Source organism: Arachis ipaensis, chromosome B01 (genome assembly GCF_000816755.2).
Source record: "Arachis ipaensis cultivar K30076 chromosome B01, Araip1.1, whole genome shotgun sequence".
NCBI classification, from domain to species: Eukaryota; Viridiplantae; Streptophyta; class Magnoliopsida; order Fabales; family Fabaceae; genus Arachis; species Arachis ipaensis.
In genome coordinates, this window is record NC_029785.2 from 13376507 (window position 1) to 13388256 (window position 11750).

The 11750-nt window shown below is 36.6% G+C and overlaps 2 protein-coding genes across 3 annotated transcripts; one reads left to right on the forward strand and one right to left on the reverse strand.

Annotated features, from left to right (window-relative positions):
• Positions 712–3069, forward strand: LOC107625440 (epoxide hydrolase A). The gene is made up of 4 exons (XM_016328076.2): positions 712–1157; positions 1636–1818; positions 1948–2189; positions 2536–3069. Exons 1-4 carry the CDS (start codon positions 864–866, stop codon positions 2786–2788), a joined length of 972 nt encoding a protein of 323 aa, XP_016183562.1. The 5' UTR covers positions 712–863; the 3' UTR covers positions 2789–3069.
• Positions 3163–10002, reverse strand: LOC107625427 (UPF0261 protein SACE_5696). Of its 2 annotated transcripts, none has more exons than XM_016328061.2 (10): positions 9752–10002; positions 9400–9674; positions 8589–8973; positions 7543–7749; positions 6814–7029; positions 6470–6689; positions 5877–6124; positions 4623–4801; positions 4282–4535; positions 3163–3399 (listed from the first exon to the last, which is right to left on the reverse strand). In XM_016328061.2, exons 1-10 carry the CDS (start codon positions 9881–9883, stop codon positions 3248–3250), a joined length of 2268 nt encoding a protein of 755 aa, XP_016183547.1. In that variant the 5' UTR covers positions 9884–10002; the 3' UTR covers positions 3163–3247. The 2 variants fall into 2 exon arrangements, with proteins under 2 accessions (XP_016183547.1, XP_016183553.1); XM_016328067.2 differs by having other exon boundaries at positions 9400–9668; positions 9752–10000.

Genomic DNA, 11750 nt, shown 5'->3' on the forward strand with positions numbered 1-11750 from the left:
GATGTATGTATTATTTCCTTTAAGATTTTTTGTCAAACAAGCCACTAAAATGATGGGAATATATATAATTTGCCAAATGCCAATCATCCAAGCAATTACAAATGAAGCAAATGTGGCGTATCGTGCTTAGTTTTGGTTTGTTTTCTCTATTTGTCCCCTCTGGTTCAAAGAATGGTTAGAAGATTATACACAACATCAAATTCTCTTATTCTTGTCTATTTCTTGTAAAATATTATTTAAATATTATCTACATACATCTATCGAATCGAGTGAAAACTAGACTTATTTGGCTGCTGACTTTGATAAAATATGGGTACCATCTATTTTTCATGCACATATAAACATGCATACACCATCTAGAAGGTCCAACGTATGGGGTTTCCAAGTCAAAGTTGTGTTCTGAGGCTTGGCGTAATTATGTTCTGCAAATACATAAATAAAGTGATAAATAAATTTTTGAAAATTTATATTTTATATAAATTAATTAAAAAAATATTAATAAATTTTTTTAAAATAATAGATATAAATATATAATTTTTAATTTAATTTTTGTGATTAGAATAAAAAATTTTAATTTAAATTTAAATTAATTTATTTACATTTATTATTTTAAAAAATTTTATTAATATTTTTTTAAAATTAATCTATCAAAAATATAAATCTTCGAAAGTTTATTTGTCCCTTCAGTCGGAATACATAGAAATTCAGTCTAATGGCTCCAATCACAATCACAATTATTACATCTAAGAAATCCTTTTGAAACAAATAACAACTAACGCATAAAAAGAAATATCCGCCACCTACATACCTCTTCCTTCTGCTTGACCCATAAAATTTGATAGAAATTAATAAGCACCATATCCATGGCCATGATCATGAGTGAAGTGAATCACCAAAGAATCAAAACCAACGGGATATGGTTGCACATAGCAGAGCAAGGAACAGGACCACTGGTTCTGCTGCTTCATGGCTTTCCAGAGATATGGTATTCATGGCGCCACCAGCTCAAATACTTGGCCAACCATGGTTATCATGCAGTAGCACCTGATCTAAGAGGATATGGTGATTCAGATTCTCCTATCAGCCCCAGTTCCTACACTTTTATGCACGTAGTTGGTGACCTTTTAGGCCTCATTGACCACTTTGGGGAACAACAGGTATGTCAAAATCCTAGTGTAGTTTTTAAAAACTTAGCATTATAAATCTTTTACTTTCTTCTCTTAAACTCTAATTTCTCAACTTAATTTAAGATTTTGTTTGTTAAGTGTTTCAAAATAGATAATGCAAAGATACTAGAACAAAAGAGGATAAGAAGTTTATGATCATGTTTCGGATTTAACTAACGTGCCGTGAAAATAATAGAAGTTTTTTAATTTTTTTACTTTAATAAATGTATAATAAATTGTTACTTTTTTCTATAAAAGAATTTTTAATTTGTAACTTTAATATATTGGTTAAACTCTTATATTTCTGATATCGATATATTTATTTATTATTGTAAATACAAATACTAAATGAGGTGTAAAGGACTTCCTGATCAGATTCAATTATGTGATCAAATACTTGGAGAATTGATGTATTTGTTTTCCATGATATTATAACCTTTTGACCCATTTTAACACTAAATGAATGGAGGCACTTGTTGTTGGAGATGATTGGGGAGCAAACATTGGTTGGCACATGAGTCTCTTTAGGCCTGATAGAGTTAAGGGATTTGTTGCTATAGGCGTTCCTTACTTCCCAAGGATTCCAACTATTAAAACCGTTGAAGCTATCAGAATGGCATATGGTGATAATACTCATATCTCCCAGTTCCAGGTACCATTCACACTCATTCCTTAAATTGCTCAAACAAGACATGATTAGCTTAGACTGGCTTTCCGTGCTTGAATTAGATTCACTTAATTCTAAAATTTGTTGCTAATTTGTTTTGTGTTGGCCGGAAAGGAACCGGGTCGAGCAGAGAGAGCCTTCGCAAGATATGATTGTTTGACAGTGATGAAGAAGTTCATGTTAGCGACTTGGACCGAATTTCTAGCAGCTCCTCCTGGCATGGAGATTATTGATTTCTTGCCAACACCTTCCGCTTTGCCATCTTGGATAACTGAAGAGGAACTCATGGTCTTTGCTGACAAATTTCAAGAGTCTGGTTTTACTGGTGCATTCAACTATTACCGTGCAATGGACCTGTAAGTATTTATTTTCACTTTGTTAAAGTTAGTGTTGGTTTAACAAAGATACACAGTTTTAGGCTCATCTTAAACACTCCTTACTAAGTAAGGAATATTGCACACTTCCTTGTTAATTAAACAAATCTTAACATTTCATTTATTATATTTTATATCGATAGTTCAGATTTAGACTTAAAAATTAAAATTCAGGATATACGATTCGGAGTTTAGGATTTGAGCCTTAGAGTCTAAGGAGTGCTGCACTTATTACTTTTTCCAAAGCGTATTAACTTTGGCTACTAAACTTGTGTATGTTAGAATATTAATAATTTGCACATAATTATTACATGGTAAATGGTTGCAGAAACTGGGAGCTTCTTGCACCATGGGAGGGATCAAAGATTACAGTTCCAACAAAGTTCATTGCTGGAGAGAGAGACTTTGGTTTCAGAAGTAGTGGGGGTACAAAGGATTATGTCGAAGGAGACTTGTTTAAGAGTCTCGTTCCAAATCTGGAAGTAGTTATAATGGATGGCCACCATTTTATACATCAGGAGAAAGCTCAACAAGTTTCTGATGAAATCCTCTCATTCATCCGCAAATTATCTTCGGATTAAGAACACACACTAAACCCTCACTTTGTGATTATACAACTCTAGTGCCATCAGTAATTTTGTACATTTTAGCTTAGGCATGATTTAGGTGCACAACCAGAATATTTAAAGTTTTTCCATATTCAAAACAAGAATAAAACCCTTGACATTGGTTAAAGAACGATAAATTCCTTCTACTGAACCATGTTCCCTAGATTTGGGCACACAACCATATGATAAAGGACAATACTTTTTATTGTATTTTCCAAAGGATCCAAATAAAGGTATAGTACATTGGTTTTGCTTCATTTCAATTTACAACTAAATTTTATATAACAGTGAATCCTACGTTCTCCACAATTTTAGTATGTCTCATAATAAATTAAAAAAAAAATAAAAATAAAAACGCCGTTATTACTTATTAGACATGTGGTATACGTACAGATTAAGAGCAGTGTCATGAAGGAACAAACATGTTAAACCTCAGCTAATGGAAATTGCTTTGTACTCTTTGACTGTACTTGTGATAGCCTGTTCCACCGGTAGTCTTTCCATGCTCGATGCGCCATAAAATCCATGGACTCCCTTGGTTCTCTTTAATATGAATTCTGCTTCCTTTGGACCTGATATTGGACCTGCATATCCCAGTACATTAATCTGAACGCCACTAAAAAATCACAAAAAACAGAACAATAATGTTCAGAAAATACAGAATAGTAGTGAGCATTCTCATTATGGTACATTATTCTTGTGCAATATGCTGCACACTCTGAATTTACCTTCCAACACTCAAGTTTGACCTCTCTTCCTTGATTCTGAAACTTTCTCGGAAAGCTATATTTAATTCCAATATTCACAACTGTTACCAGAATCTTGAGGTCATATTTCCTCACCTACGGTCACCTTCCAAGTTTTATAACTGTCTTTCCTTTTCTTGTTTTCTGTTCCACACCCCCAACCCCCTCCCCTAAAAAATCTTGGATCTCAAGACATCTAGGACCATCTCTACAGTGTCGTTTGTGAGTTAGGATTTTGGAGGGGAGGGAAAGGAGGGAAATGCAGGGTTTGTACTTTGTAGCAAAAAAATTCAAAATTTAACACAGATTCTTTTCCCCTCATTTCTCTCCAAAACCCCAACTCACAAACGAACACTTAGTCACACATCTGCTATTAAAAAGGGGGATTCCATGAACTTGGTGTCCAACTTTTGTTTCCAATTTTTTCATTGTATTCAAATTTCCAAACAGATTTCTATAAGGTTAAAGTTGTAAACACATTATTTTATTTCATCAACTCGGCAACACCCTTTTCAATCCGAGCTTCATCCGGCATCCCTCAGACCGTCACTCCAATTCTCACTTTCAGTTATTCTTATTTAACATGCATTTCTTCAGTTGTCTAATTCAAAGTATTGTCCACTTTATCACTAGCTCCAAAGAATAACAATTGATCAGTGAAAAGTACTTTCTAATAATTCACAATACCCAAACAAAAGGATTTCTAGGTGATGTACATACCTCCATGGCACAGCACAATTGCGTTGGGATTGATCCTATGTGCAGCATCTGCAATAGCTTGTACACGAACCACACTTTCCTCCAGTGAAACAGCAGTTTTTGCACCGATTGAACCCGTTGTAGTTAGACCCATATGGGCCACTATAATATCAGCACCAACTTTAGCCATTTCCGCAGCTTCATGTTGATTGAATGCATATGGGGTTGTCAAGAGACCCATTTTATGACCTTTTTGGATCATCTCAACTTCCAAGCTAATGAGGTAACATAACAAAAGTTGTAAGATATGATTCGGTTCAATTAACACTGATAAAAATTTCTTTTATTAAATTAACACTTACCTATATCCCATTCCGGTTTCTTCAAGATTTTGTCTGAAATTTCCATCGAATAATCCAACTGTTGGAAAATTTTGCACCCCAGAAAATCCAGTAGACTCCACCTGTTTAAGGAAGAAATCCATTCGACGGAAAGGATCAGTTGCACAAACTCCAGCAAGAACCGGTACCTTCTTTACCACCTGAAATACCAAAGATCAGCATGTTAGACAGAGTGCTGGAGAAACGGACACAACACTAACTTCAAAAGAGGATTTTATTTATTACAAAAGATGACATAAAATGACAAATTCTTTCCATCAGAAAGTTGGCAAAAAATTTAGTAGCATTCTCTAAGAAGAGGCTACAGGTAACCTTTTTAAAAATAATTTTGATCTGAACCCTCACTTTCTTTTATCTGAAATTATAAAATTGCTCTTAAATTTCGGATATTTTCTTTCTGAGCCCAACTTTTGTTTCCATTCCACCAAATCGCAGAGACACCAACCCACAAGCTCGGACTAAAGCAATGGCTAAAAGAAGAAGAAATCTCTCTTATGAACTCCTAAAGCCAGATTTCACAGGTCCTCTTGCTACGCTTTTACCATGTCCTTCATAGTCCTCGCATTTGCTACATAGCAATTAAGAGAATTCAATCTCATCTAACTCTACCTATTTACTAGGGATTATAACACCTAGTTCATGATGGACAAGAACAAACTGAGCATCAACACGGGGAGACACATAACAATCAATAAAGTTACAAATTGAATTGTATAGTACACAACACAATATGCATGGAATGAATTAATTATTTTTGGAAGAGGAGCACGAGGTTAGGGAGTGGAAGAGGAAGAAGAAAATGGAGGACATTGTCTTTGCCAATTTCGAGTTGATTTGGGTTTCTTTGAGCATAATGCTGCCATGATGAGTTCTTGGTTTAGCCATGTAGGTTGTTTTCTATGCAATTCAGTAGAGTGAGAACAAGGATTGGCTTTAAAAAATTTTGTAATTTCAAATGGAAAAAAAAAAAAAAAAAAAGATGAGGTTAAAATCAGAATTATTTTTGAAAATGTCATTTGTAGCCTTGCCTTAGAGAGGGTACCGAATTCTTTGCCAAAAAAGTTACACCAATTATTTAGACAAAGCATAGGAATCAAGATAAATTGAACAGTACGAAGGAAAAATCAGAGAACTGATATCAAAACAGCTTGAAAGGAAGTTCACAGTAGGAAAATGTTGTAGGATCTCATTGAACAAGTAAAAGTATAAGCATACTGGCAAAACTTCATTAGCCATGTCAAGCACAACAGCATTAGCATCGGCGAAAGGTAAAAGCCCAGCTAATGAGCCTCTCCCTGCCATCCGGAAGCGCCCTGAGTTGTACAGCACTATCAGATCAACACCTCCAGCTTCTTCAAACTTGGCAGATATGCCTGTCCCAGCACCAGCTCCGATTATAGGTATTCCTTTATCTATTTGAGATTTTAATTGCTGCAATATAAAGCGTGTTTTCTCCAAAGTTTCTGCCAATATAAATAGTAAATGCATCAGGCGTAAAGAGACACTTTCTACCTAAAGTAAACTGAGACTTACTTATTTCTGTGCAATTCAGCATAAAAGGGGTAACATTTTTAGGTGAAACATTTTTAGGCCAATGCAGATCAAGAGTAACATGCAAAAAAATAACATGGAAAAGTTGTAAAATTAATTCTTCATTGCCAAATGCCACACATTGCTACAAATCCAGCAAAGTACACACATTGTTTTTTAAGGCCAAACCAGTACAAAGATAGTATATGTGCATATCTAGAACTTCAATTACCAAATGTTTGGGAAGAATAGAAACATTAAGCAAATTGAATGAGAACCTGGTTTTGCATCTGGGAATTCACTAGGCGCATAGCCAATGTTCCTAAAACTTGATGCATTTGAAGCATCATCATCTTTACGAAAGTGATCAATGGATTCAGGACTGGCTACTTGTTTATGAGTAGAATCTTTAGTAGAGCTCTCATTAATCTCCAAAAATGCATCAACTAATGCATTTGCAAACTCAAGGTCATTAATATGATGGGGATACACTTTTACCTGAAAAATTCATAACTTTCAAATTTCGCAAATCCTAATATCAATAATAGATAAATAAAATAAAGTCCAAACTAAATTGAAGCTTATAGTTTTAATAAACGTCGTTATTGAGCAATTATAGTACCTGACAATCATCATTTGTCTGAACAAGCCTTTGTAGTTCATGAAGAAGAGTACCCGTTGCCTTTGGGTCATGAAAAGGCTTCCCTGGTGCATCTAAAGCAGATATACCCTTTTCTGGGAGGCAAACACGGATTTTAGATGATGAATTGTTCAGTTTATTTGCAATGAATTCAGCAAACTTTTTGTTCTCCTCTACAGTTGTTCGCATGAGTGAAACCTGAACTTGACAGAATTTTGTATTTTAGCTTAAGTGCAGCAATTATAACAATTGTGAAGCATAAAATTACCATTAAGACTACGATGCTTTAGTAGAATCCAATAGTAGGAAATTCATCGCCAAATTCAACATGTGTTAAGATGACGGACAAAACATTACAGCAACAGAACTTAACCTTCTAGATAGGTTTTATTCCATGAATCAAATGATGCCATAATGTTTTATCATAAATGATGTCTAATATAAAGCCATTTAGAATCTAAATTTTGCCTATATGATTTTATTTGTCTCCACTCTCCATCAATCTCTATCTTTTTGGCTACCCTTCATTTAATCTACTCTTCTTAGTAGTGCTTATATGCCTTAGCAGCACATGTTTAAACCATCTAAGGTAAGATTCTTCTGTGTTTTCTAAAATAAGTCCCATATTGGCATGAAATTAAAGCAAAATATTGATAATGCAAAAATATGCCTAGTTGAAAGCCAAACATCCTAGTCAAATAGATTACTCACCTGCTTATTATGCTCATATATATTTCTCTGCTGAAATTCCTGAGGTATGGTATCTTTCGCACCAAAGTTCACCATGTCTAATGCTCCGACACTTAGAACTAGGGGGACTTTCTTCTCTGAAATGGCATCAAAGCGAGAACTGTCGCATGCCATTACGCCTCCAACTATGTAGTCTGCTACTTCTGTTGTTGTGATGTCAAAAACACCCTAAGAAAAGTTGGGAAAAGAAAGTAATATATGTGAAAAAACACAAATGGAGGCAGTAATATATAAACAAGAATCTGAAACAGTGTAAAAGCGTTCATAATTTGTCTACTATACAAGTATGTGAAAGATACTTAAGTGCATGCTTTCCCAAACAGGAACACTTGTGCATTTACGTAAAATAATTTGGATGTGGTACAGAGCTCAATAAATAATCCGTAAAGATCTTTCATTTGGTCAGGCATTCATGTAGGTAAAATGAAACTTTTACATTGCAATAGGACAACGACCAAACATAACCAAAAGCTTAGATCCATATATAAATTGTCATGAACCCATAAAAAGGCAATTGAATATGCAATTGGTTGAAACAAGTACATCCATGAAAAAAACAAACAAGTACATCCACGTTTTCAGAAATCTAATCGAAATTTTGATATAAGATTCAACAGAACATCCATTACTAATAAGTAGACTAAATTTAGAAGAGATCAAACCTTTCTAATTATTCTCCAAATTTCTTATTATGGTTAAAGGTTAAATGCATTTAATATCTTGAAGAATATAAAAAGCACCACGAATACTTTCTTCGTTAGGAACTAAGATGATATTCCAGATCATATATCACTATTTAGGAGGGTATATCATGACTTCATAAAGATCATCGATTCTTATGCCATGCTTCCAAACCTTAACTTCTTCCTTTATAAGGATATATAACTACTAAATCAAAATATAACTAATTCTTACATCCTCTACCAAAGAATTGAAGTCCCAATTTTTCAGATAAACAATGTCAAATTAACTTGCCATTGTCAAATAATGTGTGCATATATAGATACCTGTATAAATCCCTCTCTAACCAAATTCTCCATAGCCCTGCCACCAACCCCAGTTGCATGGAAAACAAGGCTCTCATAACCTTCCTTATTCAACCTATCTTTAACAGCATCGACACATGGAGTAGTAACCCCAAACATAGTTATACCAACAGTAGGCTTATCTCCCACAGAAGACGAATCTTCTAAGCTCTGAATAGCTCTTCCAACAACCATTCCAGCGAAAGCAGCAGCTGCATTGGACAATATTACCTTGCTAACACTATTAACTCCAGCAATGTCCACAATGGAAGGAAACAACACCAAATCCGATGTCCCAACATAAGGTTCAGTTTGACCACTGGCCACGGTTGACACAATAACCTTAGGGACACCAATTGGAAGGGACCTGAAGCAAATGACGGATACAAAAAGTTTATACTATGGCCGCAAAATAATACATAATACAAATAAAATAAATAGTTTTGAGTTAAAATCCAAAGTTGTCCATGAGATTGGCCGCGGGCACTAAAATAGTTTCCGAGATCTCAATTGAACCAATTACCTCCTGAAATTGGCGTGATGAATCACTTAAAGGACTAAGGAAGTAACATGGTGCACTTTTACAAATATCAGGTACGTAATCGGTGCAAATGAGACCTCGGGACTATTTAGTGCACGCAGAAAGACTGTTTTGGTTTAGTGATCAAACATTTTTTCCTTAGTTCGGGGTCAAATTTTATAAATAATAGGGGGCAAATTGAACATTACATTGTATAATTATAATAAAATAACTAAATCCTTGTGGCCATTAGAACCTGCATCAGTCCCAGACCTGAAGGGAGAAGAAAGTATTGATGTCCCTCCACTGCCCCCAATTCCAATGACGCCTGCAACGGCAACACCCTCCTTGTCGTTTTGAGAGTTCTTCAAGAACTGCTCAAGTCCTTGGCACATCCTCGCAACGGCCTTACCTCTGTCCGATTCATACGCGTTTGATCCACCACAGCAAGAGAGAACTTCGCTCCTGGAAACGAATGTGAAATCTTGGATGCTCTTTGGTTCCTCTGGACCAGCAGAGACATCAACAACCACCACCTCTACCTGTAACTGAATTCCGTCAGTGCGAGACGGTTATAGCGGTGGTTTTTATGAAATATGAATGAATGTTGGAATTTGGTGAGTACCTTGGAGGAAAGGTGAGTGGAGAAGCGTTGGAGATTGGAACGGAGAGAGTTGGAGAGGAAGCGGAGCTCGTGGAACTTGGTGTCGAGGGTTCCGACGCAGAAGACTCGAAGGGTGGTTGGATGGCGCGGCATCTTTGAGTCAAAGGAGGGGACGGAGATGAGAGTAGAGAGTAGAGAGTAGAGAGTCGAGACTGTGTTTGAGTTCCTTTTGCTTCAGTGTGTGTGTCGTGGAACATGATTAGATGTCCATGTGGAATTAACCGAGTTTCACGCCAAAATGACGGGCTAACTCACACGTCACAATTTCACGTGCCCATCTTGTTTCGTGTTAAATCCATGGTGTTTTCGGTCGGTTCGGTTTGGTTTTCCGCAAAACCAACCAACCAAACCATTTTGAATTTTGAAGCCAAAATTCATTGGTTTTACCAAGGTTGCGAGAACCGGACCGGTCAATAAACCGGTAATCAACAAGAAGCATAGTTCACTTGAGCTGCAACTATTCATAACTAAATATGCATTAACAAACATGTTGAATAATGTGAAGAGGATCAAGAAAGGGTTAGAGAGAACAAGGTCAGCTATTATTAGAATTAAACCAATGATTGATGTTCCAATTTGCACCCAGGTCAAATTCTGACTTTTGTATAATCATATAGAATGTGCATTCCTTGTGATGTCACTAGAGGCCATAAATATTTGATGTTCTGCATGTGGGTAGCTAATTAGGAAAGAAGTGGGGGTAATCTCACATGATGGATGCAGAATTTCTCAAATAAGTGAGTCCCACATGGCTGCTTGATCCATCAGCCTCAAAGATCTGATCAATTGACACAATATTAACAAGTGAGTGGTGCAACAATTCAGTTTCAGGAAAAAAGCATAGTTGAATAAAATTCAGCTCAGACTTACAGCAACACCCAAGTTCCATCGAGAAGCGCAGGTTCCTCAACAAACAATAACCTCAGGAAAAACTCATGAATCGAAAATCAGATTCCAATATAAACAATATTTCCCCTCACATCCAGCAACCCATAATCAACAAAACACCATCAATAACTCAAATCCAGCAACCAGAATCAACAAAGCAGACAAATCAGCAGAATCAACTCAGAATAAAAATCATACCATAAGGCGAGCTCACAGAACCTCAGAAAATCAAAATCCAAATTCAAGAAGGCGAGCATAGAACAGAGTCTTACCGAATTCAAAAGGACGCGGGCTCGGCCAATTGTGGTCGCGGCGGCTGTGGATGGTTGTGGGTGGCGAATGAGGAGGCGGCCTAGGTAACGTTCGGCGACGAGGAGGCGGGCTCGGCCGGTGGTGGTCGCGGCGGCTGTGGATGGCTGTGGGTGGCGAATGACGAGGCGGCCTAGGTGACGTTTGGCGACGAGGAGGCGGGCTCGGCCGGTGGGGGGCGCGGCTGCTCTGTATGGTTGTGGGTGGCAATGGTGGCCTTGGTGGGTGAATGGAGGCTGGCGCCGATTAGGTTAGGGGAAAGGGGAAGAAAGGGTTAGTGACTTAGGGCATAGTGGGTTACAGGGTTAGTGACTTCGCGTACGCCTTTCTCTTTTTTTTTTTTTTTTAAACGCCAAAACGACGTCGTTTGGCATTGAAGTTGCAAACCACTAAACCGCCAAAAAACCGGACGGTTCTTTTGGTTCGCCGGTTAACTGCCGATTTGATCGGTTTTTCCACCAATTTTTTGCCAGGCGATTTTCTACGTTACCCGGACCGGCTAGGTAACTGGTTTCCGATTTTTCCGATTGAACCGGCTGGTCCGGTCCGATTTTCAGAACCATGGTTTTACCTGTGAACTAACCAACCGAATGTAGTTTGGTTCGGCCAATCTTTTTCGGTTTTTTATTTAACCTATAATGATATCAAATATATTAACATAAGAATATACTACTAAAATAATATTAAAAAATCATTTTGCCAATAAAAATAATTTTAAAAAATATGAAAAAAATTAAAAAGATTTAAAAACAAAATAAAATAT